The sequence below is a fragment of the Megachile rotundata genome, chromosome 14, assembly GCF_050947335.1.
Source record: "Megachile rotundata isolate GNS110a chromosome 14, iyMegRotu1, whole genome shotgun sequence".
Taxonomy (NCBI): Eukaryota; Metazoa; Arthropoda; class Insecta; order Hymenoptera; family Megachilidae; genus Megachile; species Megachile rotundata.
The window spans coordinates 4,238,506-4,252,346 of NC_134996.1; the positions used below are offsets into that span (position 1 = coordinate 4,238,506).

Here is a 13,841-nt window from a genome sequence, read left to right on the forward strand (position 1 = left end):
CAAGAATTTTAGATTAGATAAAATTCTAATCTTAATTTACATTTATATTTTGTAGCAATCTACGAATAATACAAAAAACTTGAATTACATTTGAAGAAAATTATATTTCCTTAAGAGACAATAAGAAATAAGAACATCCTCATTCTACCCAGCCCATGAGGCCTTTTTGTGTATGATGCTCCCTATTTGTCCTTACAGCTCTGAAGTTAAAGTTTTGAAGAAACCTTTAATATTCAATACACTTGAAATATTAAAAACTTGAAAGAAAACGTATTTTTTTTAAATCGTCAAAACATCCCTAAAATTCAAATACTTGTACTAACTAGCTATAAAGTGGCTATAGGTAACACTAACTAGCTGTAATCGAATAGAAGCGAAGAAACAGAGAGTAAGAGAAAATAGTGCTCGTATTTTCGAGGGTTCTAAATAGCATCAACACTAAGCTAACGTAGTCGCGATATGGAAACTGATACCTAAGCTACTTTCAGTATCGATCGCAGTCTAACGCAATCATAACTTCGCCGCGTCCTTGTCAGAAGGGTTAGAGGCAGCGAGGCGAGGTTCATTCTCAGGTAATCCCTCGATAATATCGGCAAACGTTCGAGTATTTTTCTTACCGGCTGCGTCCATGGTCTGCGTCGCCTCGAAACGTGAGTATCCTGGCACATTTTGTGAGAGATGCCTTACTGCTTGTCGTGAGAAATGAGAGGGATGCTCGTGTGCGTGAATGAAGTCTGAGAGCTCTTTTATTTATGACGCACACTTGCTCACCATATACACAGATACACAGATGTGTACATAAACTCATTATCATAACGATACACTGTTCTCTAAGTTGGCAAGTTCGATTGAACGAGCAGTTTTTTAATCTGCTGAACGTTAAGTCATACCACGTTATTTGTCCACAAGACTTCACAATCTTTGAAACCCAGATCTTATTCAAATTTGACACAATTATGAAAGACATCAGAAGTAATTATTATGCAAAACCATAAGACGCAATTCAACGAAATAAACAAGTAATTTATGTTTGAAGTTCTTGTAATTTATACTCAGTTCTGTTACATGGAATGGAAACGAGAATTGTAATCTGATGGAAAAATCTGGCTTTATTAAATCGGGGGTGTCGAGTTCGATACCCGCGAAAGTTATACGCAATTTGTTTTCCATACTTTTTGATTAAAAAACAAATTTTTTTTACTGGAACAGAAAACTTTTATTAAAAAAAGGAAACTTATTTTCTTTTATTTTGTTACTTTTAAAGTAATAAAAAGGATTCGAAGAAGTTATTTATTAAATAGAATTTATTTCTTTATATCTATCATGGAATGATAGATTCAAAACATCAAATAATAAAATAATTACATTGGATTAAAGAAATAAAAAAGAAATCAAAAATGCAAAAAGTTTTGTTTGGTTTAATAAACGTAATATATGGTAATGAAACTATAAAACATTTTTAATTTTATACTATAGTCACTTTCTTAAATAAATGCAAATTACAGACATTCTTAACGCAATTTTTTTCCTTATTTTAAAAAGTTGCATGCTATGGTTAAAAAAAATCTACTTCTGGTATTTTTTATAATTATGCAAAGTTTGAAAGAATTTGCTGTTTCGAAATTCACAAAATCTCCTTGGTTTATTTGAATAAATAAAATTTTATGAATATTTGAATTATTTTCTAATCTTTAATTTAAAATTTAATCAGTAGCAAAATTTAATAAATAAAATCATATAATATATACGAGGAGATCATATACATTTATGACCTAACGTTGGTTGCGTTGAACGGATGCTCTCATCAAATTTTATGATTTTTTTGTTCAAGAAGCGTAGGTATGCAACATATGAGCTGTTTACTATGAAAGTGGGGCAAGTCTATCTTTCAGTAAAATCATTTTCAGTAAAAACCAAAACAGTGTGTAATCGAATTTCTTTTCTAAAACATATTTTTGCCCTACTTCCATAATAAATAACTGGTGTAGTAAACAAATTTGTTCATATTTTGGAGCATAATATTTCAGAGTTAGTTAAAAAATTGTTTACCATTTGTTTTATTTGATATTTAAAAAGAATGTGTTATAAAAGAACAACTAGATATTGGGATTTTTGTTTCAAATCTTATTTTCCTTAATAGAAAGGTCATTATTAGGAGATTTGATTGCCCAATACGTGAAATGCGCCGTTTAACTAATTTAAACAAAAAAATATTTAAAAATTTCGAGTATACTAAATGGATTGTATAAAGACAAATCTTGCAATTTTTAAAAGATTCAAGACTTCCTCTTTTGTTTGCTTTACGTATTTAAATGTTTATTTATGAAAATTTAATTTACAGTTTATCAGAATTATACATTTAATAAACGTTCAATAATTATAAATGAGGAAAACTTTTTCTTCGTATTCTTATTACCTTTCCTTTAGAAAGTAGTATTTTTTAGAAAATTATACAGAATTAAGCATTATTACCATATTCTGATGAAATTTATCTATTAACGTAAATGATATTAATAATTAGATTCTGCAGGAGATTTTGAATAGTATTTTAAAGTTTCATTAAATTTATTATTAAAATAAGTTTTTCTTATTGCACATATAATTTTTTGTCTAAAATATTATGTTTCTAATTTTATTCAAAAATTTTATGAATAAAAGTTTCGTCGTTTAGAATGTTTCTAATTATCAAATCATTCATGCATATGTATGCTCTAAAAGAAAAAGTAATAACCAAAAAGAAATAAATGTAAAAGTATTATAGAATATTAACATAAAAAGCACTTGAATATTTTATTCATATATACTGCAGACCAAAATATTTAAAAAGTATTCTTAAAATATTTCCAAACTAACATTGCCCGTTGCCGTATAGTTTCGAATTATTAATACTGTAATTGACGAAAAACAAAAATAAATAAAATTCCATGTGTCTCGAATCTACGTATAAAAACCTTTCAACAATTAAGTAGGTTTATACTTTGTTGGAGGGTCATCGATGTTGTTGAAATTCTCTCCAATATTTCAGAATATAATCAACGGAATTTTAAATCAGCTCGTTTTATTTAATTTTATTAATTTAACTGCTGTATTCCGGAATGCACAAATATTGAACATCGTATAAAACACAGTGATTCAACAGAGAAAATACGAAAATTCACAGTGTAAGTTACTTTAATACAAAAATCATCGATAAGACATTTGTTTCTGGTTTTTTTCAATTACAATGCATTTTAAATAAATACAACATAATAGTATTTACAGTCATAGTAAAATTTAATAATAAGAGTATTTATAATAAGTATTTATTCAAAACATACATCCTCAACTTCAATACAAAACTCTTATTTGTATATATGAATTTTCAACCTCACCCCTTTATTCGATCATATCTTCTATGAAAGCTGTTTTTCTCGAAATGGTTTCAAAAATGCATTTTGCTGTTTGGATAAATCTTCTAATAATGATAATATCATTAAGGAAAGCATTGTGACAAAGATAAAAAAGATATCAAACGTAATAACAAAAATATCAACATCTAGGCATCTCCTTGTTAAGTGAACTTTTGTGTGTCTATTTCGTTTACTTCGAATACTGAATTTCAGTTTTGAATATTTTGATGATTGTCTCGTTTGATCGACACATAATCTCGGATAAACCGTTACAACATGAACAGTTATCGACAAACCATCACATAACTAAACTAACCTATTCCTAGTAGATGATTGCAAAATAACCCACAGAATCTCAACGCTGTAAATTACTGAATAATTTCGTCGAATGAAATAAGGTGACAGATCCAGTGGTAAGATGAGTACAAGTTGAATCTGCTGATTGATTAGGTCCAGTTATATTACGTTTTTCTTGCGCCCCATTGGTTATGAGAATCCGTTAACCGGGATAATTCGAATACTTAATGTCTCATCACTGCAGCTGCTACCTTAAGTGAAAATGGTACTAACACACATCCGCAACACACAAGAGATTACCCAAGAAGAATGCAATTCATTGTTGTCACAGGTAACTTGCGTGTCGCGAATAATACACAGGATTCAGAGAGAGAGAGTAAGAGTGAGAGGACGAGAGAATTTTCGATAAAATATCGCGCAGGAGAGACGATATCGCATGAAGGCGTGTTGGGTTTGCAGGTACGATGCCCAGCGTGCCAGTCGGTCTCTCCTATCACGAGATGTTCGCCGTATCGCTTGGTTCGCCTGCCCTATGGAGATGCCGAGCTTGCGGCAAACAGGTGACCAACCGTTGGCACCACTTCCACATACACACGGCTCAACGGTCCCTGTGCCCTTATTGCCCGGCCACCTACAGCAGAATCGACACCCTCCGATCGCACATACGCACCAAGCACCGGGAGATAGTGTTCGCTAAAGGTTCCTTGTAGAAGACGCTGATTGCCCCGCGGAGGAAACGGCCACCGCCTCTTCCGCCACCCCGTCTGTTCGACGGCAGGCCTATCGCGCCTTTCTTCGGCTTTGGACTGCCCTGACCGAGCCTCGAAGCTCGACAACGAGCCTATGCCTACGAGGAGAACGCCTGACCAGACCTTCGACGAGCATTTCCCACATTCTCTCTTCTATATCGGTGAAGATCCCGGGAATCTCGGGGCTCTTGAAGCATCACGAATCTCGCGAGGATACGCCGTGTAACGGGATACACAGGGGTATCGGTGCTAGGTCGGAAAGTTACGAAGACCGCGTTTTGAATTTACGCTTCAAGTACTTCGAGACACGGTTCAGTGATTCGGAACCTGACTCCTAGGGACAGTTAGTTTCGAGCTACGATCCCGGGTACTTAAACCTGGTTCACTTTTGTCAACCTTTTGACCGCATAACCTGATCCAGTCATAGTTTAAGAATCATAACCCAGCGTCCAAGCGGTCAGAAGGTTCACCGAGTTTTAATTTCAAATCACGTTAAAAACGAGAGAAATATCGCGAAAGATGTGGACGTTATCGGTTATTTAGTTTGCAATCGAACGGGTCGTTCCCTCGGGACATTTCGGTTCGTGGTGGGATAGTTTCCTACGATCGTAAAGGACGCGGTTCGCGGGGCGAAACCATGCAACGAATGGCCTGAAACAAGTGTCGCGTGAATGTGTTCAGCTTGTTGCTGATCACCCTCGTGATTGCGAGGAACATCGAGGAGACACGAAGAGGATGAAGCGGAGTAAACAGATGTTGAAGACCAGGTGCAACGGAGTCAGAATTTCGTGAGGACAATCGATAGTAGCGCTTCGAGCGGTCTCCTCGAACACGGGTACGTTGCTACCCCCATATTCCTGGCTGGTATATCGGACTTGTACCTCTTCTTCGCGTGTAAACGATCGTACAAATCGGTGGACACCGAAACTCGCTAGGATTCGTGTAAATAGTATCGAAGTATTGTAGACTGGCTCGTTTGGACCGTAATCGTGTGCGGATCCCTTTCGTTTATCCCAGTGAATCGTCGAGTTTGCGAGCGTGTTGGCTCCTCTTCCTTCTCTTCCCTTCGTAGAATCCGAAGAAGGAAGGCCGCCGAAGGAAGAGGAGAAACGTGCAGATGGGTCCAGCGAGCTTATATAACTAAACGGTCTAATTCTTTACGCAATGGAAGGCTGAAACGCGCGCTGTGATTATTGAACACCGAAAACTCAAAGGGTACTACGAATTATAATCGCTGTCACGTTACATGTATCTTAATGTTGTTCGTTAGGCTCGGTTTTACAATCAAGCATCACGAAGCGGACTCGAAGAAGGAGAAACTCACGGTTCCCGGGTGTTAAGTGTCGACAGTATTGCGTGCATGTGCGATGTCCATAGCAACAACAGTTGTACATAACTCGCGAAAGGGTCCCTGAGGTCTCGAGCATCTTCAGGAACGCTGACGGCACTTGTTCAAGGAATAGGATGATCCTCGAAGCTCGAGGCCTCGAACCTACCGCAGATTCGTGTAATTACATTTCTCTTTGGACCAATACTCTTCGTCTATTAAAATAATTGTTGTCGAGGCTCGTTCAAGTACCTAAGAAAAATCTTTCGTCGGTATAAGAAATCTCCGAGCGTGTGGTTCCTAAGCTATCTCGTAGCGGGTCAAGTCGGCGTGGAACTTATGTGATACCGTAGGGACGATAAATTAGGCTTTTAATTCGCAATGTGGAAACAGAGACGAGTCCTACTGCTCGGATGTTTGAAGCAGAGACCGCGTATCACGTCTAAGCTCGAAGCTTTTTTAGTTTGTTGTTTTATCGAGCGGAAAGTTAAGGTTGTTCTCGTAAAACTACAAAATTGTTTTTACTCGATACGTGTTCTTTGGCTTCAAGGTCCGCGGGTAATGCGCGATTCAAAGAGTTCTCTGTTCGACGACGCGGTAGAGTCATGGCTGATCGAGATCGTCTCATTCTGGCTGAGGATGGATGTTGTAAATAAAGTATCGCGATGGTACAGTGGAAAATTGTTTCTAACAAAATGCAGCATTGCCTCTCTGAATGGCAGCAGTGAGAGCACCTTGTTTTTTTAGAAAAAGCGAGTTTGCTGACGAGGTTTCACACTGGTATGTGTCCACATGTTCGTCCCTTTACTGTCTATCGAAAAACTATAAGATTCATAAGAATATCATGGTTTCGAGTTTAGCAGACAGTACTGTTTGAAGTTTTTGGGTTCAAGATAAGATACAATTTATTTGTCGAAGAACTGTAACGCGCATAAGGATTTGTTGATTTGAATTTTCACAAATGGTACTGTTTGAAGTTTTTGAATGTAAGTTATTATGATCTGGTTAATTTCCTGAAAAATTGTAAGATTCATAAAGATTTCAGGATTTAGAGCTTAATAGACTGTTCTGTTTGAAGTTTCTGAGTTTATGTTATTGTGATTCAAACTATTTGTATGTAACGGTGCTAAAAAGTTCTTTTGTTGGAACTGTTATTTTTGATAGAATTATCAAATTTTTCGTTTAATGAATAATTGGCAATTAACTAGAAATGTTTTTCTAGAAATATACTGCTCGCCAAAAAAAATCGTATTAATCGATTGAGATTTGTTATAGAAATCATTGCACAGTGACCATGCACGTTATTAGTCACTGCAAATTAATAAATGAATATTTTATTTTGTGAATTTGAATTTTTTGTTGTTGATAGCGACACCATATCATGATTTATAATTTGGGAAGTTCAAGGAAGATCCTAGGGAGATTCAAGGGGTATTCTAGATAAAAAAGATACCAAGGGGATCACATGGATATTGCAGAGAGGTCCTACAGAATATTGGAGATATTGTACAGAAATTTAGTAATAAGGAGATCCTACGAGATACCTGTGGTATTCCTGTAAGATCTCAGGGAGATACCGTGAAGGCCCAAGTGAAATCCGAGGGGATACCAGAACTATTTTAAGGAGATTCTAGGAATCACCCTAGAATTTATACTTGGTATCAATCAAGGAGATCCAAATAAGATCCCAGAAAGTACCAGTAGTATCTTCAGGATATTCTAGGAACATGTCAACGAGATTCAAAGGGGATCCTGAACAGTACCAGGAATATTTAAGAGGTATCCAACAGTATGATATCAAGGTACTCTAATGGTGATCTTAGGGATACCTGAGAGAATCCATGGGGATCCAAGAAAAGAGAAGCTCTTAATGATTTCCCAAGTACATGTACGTAAAATCCTAGGAAAATCCAATCCTTCCTTTAACACGTTCACGCCGGGGTGACCCACCGGTGGGTCACGCTTGACTGTTCTGAGGGGCAGCGTGACCCACCGGTGAGTCACACTTAATTGTCCCGTGAGGCGACGTGCATTACAGGTAGGTTTTCAAAAAATAAGTTTATTTTATTTTTTGTCAACATTATAAACAAAAATTGAGTATTATAAGCATTAACATTCAATATTTTAAATTGATAACAATTATTTACTTATAAGCATGCTAAAACTGTTTTGATCTCGTATCTAGCGCGTTCGAAGCTTCAAAGGTGTAACAGTGTCGCCCCGCCCCACGAAGAAAAATGTAAATATTAGCCCCGGCGTGAACGTGTTAATGTATCCCTAGAAAAAACTTCATGTATATTGTGAATGTCTAATGGACAATATTGTTATATTAAAAATTTGTTATATTTGGCAAAATTTTGTGATTCTTAAAAAACCAAATTCGTGTGAAACCCAAAAGTCTCGAACAGTACTACTGTAGAAATGACGAAAATGTGGCGCGAATAGGAAGATAGATATCTGTCGATTTTAGAGAGACATTGCTGTTAAAAGAAACATCCGCGCTAGCTGAATCAGCGTGGACTGACGACTGATCGTCGGACTCCTACACACGACCAAAATGGAACCAGAATGCACACATCCATATGATACACACGCATTACCTATACGCATAAATCTAAATATGGATCTATATAGATAGATAGATAGGTAGATATATATACGTGTACACAAAACCGCACGTCGGTGGCCTGACGCGATAGAAATCGCAGCTTCGAGTAAGACTGTTTGACTTCCTGGCTGTATCGACGGTTCCTAAATCGATAACTACGAAGCCGAGGTATTGAAAGGCAAATATACGTCCGACGACCACAAAGGACGGAATAGCCGGAAACTCGACGAGAGATGCTTTTACTTTCCTCTGATTGTAAGTAATCTTCCGATGTTTATGTTTTCGTTAATCGTTTCGTGCCGTTAGGTTACTGTAAACCTAAAGTATTGGACCTCTTTATCGCTATGCTTTACGAGTGCAGATGCAATTTACGATAACATGAACTTTTTATAGAAAAATTTATTGAAAAATAGGGAGAGTTTTAATGTCTTTATTGCTTAAAAATTTGATAATTACCAAAACATACAATTGGAAAATTCGTAAGTTTGAAAATTTGAAATTTGTAGCTTTAATAATTTGTAAATTTGTAATTTTCGAAATTTCTGAATTTGAAATTTGTAAATTCTTCAATTTTGAAATACGAAAATTTTATTTATTTAATTTTGAAAATTTGTAAATTCATAATTTTGAAAAATTGAACTTTTGAAATTTGTAAATTTATAATTGTAAGAATGCTTAAAATTTCTAAATTTTTCAGTTGCAAAATTCGGAGTTTTTAAATTTGAACATTGACAATTTTTAATTTTAGCAGTTTGAAAATTGTAAGCTCTTAAACTGTTAAATTCTTAAGTACCAAATTTGTAAATTATTTAATTTCAAAATTCAAAAATTTACAGATTTGTTTCTAAATTTTCAGAATTTGCAAATTTCCAATTTTAATAAATTGGAAATATGAAATTTTTAAATACTTCAATTTAAATATTCGAATTTTTCAAATTTGTAACTTCAGCGATTTAGAAATTTCAAATTTGTAAATTTACCAATTTTAAAAGCAGGAAAATTGAGAATTTCAAATTTGTAATTTTTGGTACTTGTAAATTTATAATTTTGCAAAATTGAAAGCTTAAAATTGCTCCATTTCTAAACTTTGAAAGTTCTAAATTCATAAACTTAAAATTCCGAAAATCTAGAAATTTGAAAAATTCAAATTTAAGAGTTAGTAAATTTCTTTTTCGAAAACTGAAAAATTTTTAAATTTGGAAATTTAGATTATTTAAATTTTTGGAATTACAATAAAAATACAAAACTGTACAGTTGCTATGTACACAAATTTCATTTTATTATATTACATTCAATTAGTTTAACAATTATTACATAAAATTCTAACAAATATTGTAGTTACATTTCCATTAATTATAATTCTCCTACTTTCAATAACTATCTTGAATAATTACAATTATATTTTCAAAATAATTTCAAAATAATAGAATATAATCATAACACACAGGTAATAAAATTAATTTTGCTTCTCAAATATTTTGAATAACTTTCTAATATAAAATCTTGTTTGAATCATTTTAAAATTGCGGCTGAAAACTATTATGACTTTTGATAAAAATGTCAAAAATTTGAATGCTTTTACTCTTACTTACTTATAATTTCAATAATACATCGATTCAATGTCAGGTTTCTGGAAGAAATTTGACATCCTTCACGGCACGGAACAGGTTAAAAATTGAAAAACTTTTGATCGATTTAATCGAACACGATTTTATAATATTTATGGACAGTTTGAAGGTGATGATCGATGAAACTAATGAGTATATCTGGTGATAAATTTTGATGTACTTTTTCTTTTTTCAATGGAAAGTGATGGATCGCTTCAAGTTTGACCACTCGAAGTTCCGTCGTCTTTAGTGATATAATATTTTTGCAGTATTTTTTATGATTTACTTTTTAATTAGAAGTGAACAGAATGATTGATGCTACTTATGTCAGTGCTGTCAACAGCAGTTTGCATATTTCTCAACGATAAGATACTTATACAATTTCGAATGATCGAATAGATTGATTAATAGTTTGTCTTCCTAAATATTAATACTTCTAATTATTTTTAATTTCCACAAATCAGTATTTTTATTATTATTTAATTAGATCAATCTTTGATTACACTTATGACAAGTGTATGGCAAAAGGATATAGTTGTTGAAAAAAATCACAAATTTTTATGTTGAGTGTCTTTTAATTTACTAAAAGAAATTAGTAATTTTGTAACACAGTGAAACATGGTAGGCTCCTTTAATCAAAATTGCTGTAAAGGGACAATGTGCACCATATTTGTATGGATAATATAAAACTTCTGAATTCCAAAATTTAATAACTTATAAATTAAAAAATTGCTGAATTGAAAAACTAGGAAATTAGAAATGACATTATTTTTAGATCCTAAATTTTTAAATCTTAATTTTTAAATCTTAATATATATTGAAATCTTAATATTTAAATTTGTAAAGTCTTGGAATTTAGAAACTTTTGAAGTTAAGAACTTAGGAATTAAGAAATGATGAAATTTCGACAATTAAAATTGATTAATTTACAAATTACAACAATTGGAATTACATGTCCAAATTTGTAATTTTAAGATTTCTAGATACAAATATTTGTAAATTTGGAATTTTTTATTTGACTATGTGCAAATTTTAACTTTTGAAATTTGCAAATTTTGGATGTTCTTTAAAACTGAAATATTAAAAGTTCTTAAATTCTTAAACTCCTACATTCAGAAATTTTTAAATCCCTAAGTTCTGTTGTTGTTGGTTCGTTTTATTGAAGTTGATTGCTGTGGTCATTAGCCACACTTGAAGTCTTAAATTTCGAAATTTCGAAATACTTAACTTTCTCAAATCCTAAATTCTTACATCTCTAAATTTTTAAATTATTACGTTTCTAATTTCTGAAATTTCAAGGTACCTAAATCCTTAGATTTTTCAAGTTTTTCTGAATTCCTAATCTTGAAAGATTGAACTTTCCAAATTTTTAAACCTTGAAACATTTAGGTTTTAAAGTTTAAGCTTTTATGTTTTTAAATTTGAATAACTTCGTAATTTATTCATTTATATTTCGTAAATTTGATTATTTGACATTTTTATATTTCTGAATTGGCAAGCTTGTACGTATAAAATTATTAGATCTTGCGATATACAAATTTATGTAGATTTTATACTTTCAAATACCTAACATCCCAAATCCCTAAATACCTGAATGCTTCATCCATAAATCCCCAGTTTTCCAAGAAATGAAATTTCCATTTCTTAAATTTGTATATTTCTCAAATTTTTATTTTTAAATTTAAAATGCTTAAATTCCCGAATTCTTAAGATTCTGAATTTCTAAATTCCAAAATTCTAGAATCACAATTTCCTAAATTCACGAATCCCTAATGTTCTAAATGAATATATCCTTCATCCTGCTATTTATGACATTTTTACAATTTACAAATACTCAGATCGTTTAATCTCTTGATTTCTCGCTCTAAAATCCTAAATCCTTGAATTTCTGAATTCACATATCTCTGATTCTCCAATCTCTAAACTATCTAAAATTTACAAATTCCGAAGTTTTTGCACTTCTTTACTGCTCACATTCTAAAATAAGTAATTCCTAAATCCCTAGAATTCCAAATTCCTAAATCTCTGAAATTCCAAATTCCTAAATCCCTAAAATTCAAAATTCCTAAATCCCTAAAATTCAAAATTCCTAAATCCCTAACATTCAAAATTCTTAAATCCCCAAAATTCAAAATTCCTAAATGCCTAAATTCCTAAGCGCCATTTTTCTCAGAGAAATCTTCAGCTCTCAATGTTGTTTGTTGCCACATCTCCCAAAAATATCTCACCCAATAATCCGACATTTGATCTTTTCGAGGTCATAAAATAAACCTAAAGTTATGAAATCCACCGATATTCATAAAATATGCAATGGTCAGAACGTTAAATGAAAATTCTTATGACTCTCTTCAGAGAAAATTGAAGCCACTCGTTTGCAACGTAGATTAGAATTTTATCAAGTGCCCCGTTTCTGAAATTTCGTTGAAACCTTCAATTTTGAAACGCATTCAAGTATGGTTTAACTAACGCGGACGGAATTTCAGTCTTACTGCTTGAAAATAGAAGGAATTTTACTTTATTACGAACAGCTCGTCAGAGGCGGATGCATAAAGCGAGCTAATTTACTTCCATTTCTCTCAACGAGAGATTACGCTGTCTCCTTAAACAAGTAGAAGATCATTCCTTTTTTTGTCACGATTTTTCTTCGAGTTTGTTGTTCACTGAATCACAAGATCTTCGTAGCGAGAAAGAATTTCTCGTATTCGTAGAATATCCTTTTATTCCTTTATCTTGCCTTGCGAATTCATCAATCTTCATCCCTTTATCAACTTCTTCTGTTCTTCATTTTTTCTACGGCCATGTTTTATACTACCAGTTGCGAATCTAATAATTTCTACTCTTTTACGATTGATTGATAACTGCTATATGATTGCAGTTTATTTTTTCTTAATATTATGTAACATTTTTATATTAAATTTTCGTTTGGAAGTTTAGTAGAACATAGGTTTCTTGTGGAATATATAGTGTATCAAGTACTATTCAACTTGTTAGTATTTGTCTTTGATTCTAAGGTCTTGCAGGTTTCAAAATTTTCCAATTTTTTGATACACCCAAATTCTCAACTTTAAAAATTTCTTGATTCTAAATTTTTCAAATTTCTGAGTTCGCATAACCTCGATATTTTCAGATGTTCAAATCACGTTCCTGGATGTTCCAAATCCTAAAATTCTAAAATATTCTAATTTTTGAATTTTCGAATTTTTCAGCGTCACAAATTTCTAAATTTTCAAATTCCCTTTCTAAAATCCTCAGTTTACAAATTTTTTCATTTTCAAGTTACCAAAATCTCCCATTTCTCCTTAAGTTCTTAAATTTTTAATTCTCTAACTTTACAAATGTTTGAATTCTCAAATTTGTAACTTACAAATTTTGCAAAATTTTCAATTAAAAAATGTTTAATTCTCTGATTTTACAAATGTTTAAATTTTTTAATTTTTATTTTTCCAACTTTACCAATTTTTTAATTCTGTAACTTCTCAAGTATTTAAATCGTAACATTTTTAAATTTCGAAATTCTCAATTTGTAAATTGATATATTCTTATGTATTTAAATACTATAGTTTCCATTTTCCCATAGTTTAATAGTGTTTAATCTCCCAAATTTTCATGTTCACAGAGTGTCGAATCCTCAGTTTCTCAAATTCTTAAGTTTTCAAATTCCCAACCGCCCAAACTTTCACTCACAAATTCTCAAGTTTTCTAATTCTGAAATTCCTATATTTTCTAAATTTCTAAATTCTCAAATACTCAAATTTGCAAATCCTTATACTTTCGTCTTTTCTAATCCTCAAATTCCAAATCTCTAACCTTCTTAATTCCATAATTGATGACTTCAAAAATATCCGAACTTTCGAATTCTGTACT

At 32.5% G+C, this 13,841-nt stretch overlaps 1 protein-coding gene across 4 annotated transcripts in view; it reads left to right on the plus strand.

Moving 5' to 3' along the window:
* LOC100881525 (zinc finger and BTB domain-containing protein 8A) overlaps positions 1 to 13,841 on the plus strand; it is a 197,806-nt gene that overhangs the window by 106,132 nt on the left and 77,833 nt on the right. The window contains exon 5 of one of the 4 annotated variants that reach the window (XM_076539638.1): positions 4,146 to 7,108. The exons of 2 other annotated variants lie outside the window; for them this stretch is intronic. In XM_076539638.1, coding sequence (XP_076395753.1) covers positions 4,146 to 4,396 — 251 coding nt within the window. In that variant the 3' untranslated portion in view covers positions 4,397 to 7,108. Of the gene's footprint in view, positions 1 to 4,145; positions 7,109 to 7,131; positions 8,795 to 13,841 lie in introns of those variants that run through there. One more of the 4 variants, XM_076539646.1, reaches the window with a different exon arrangement.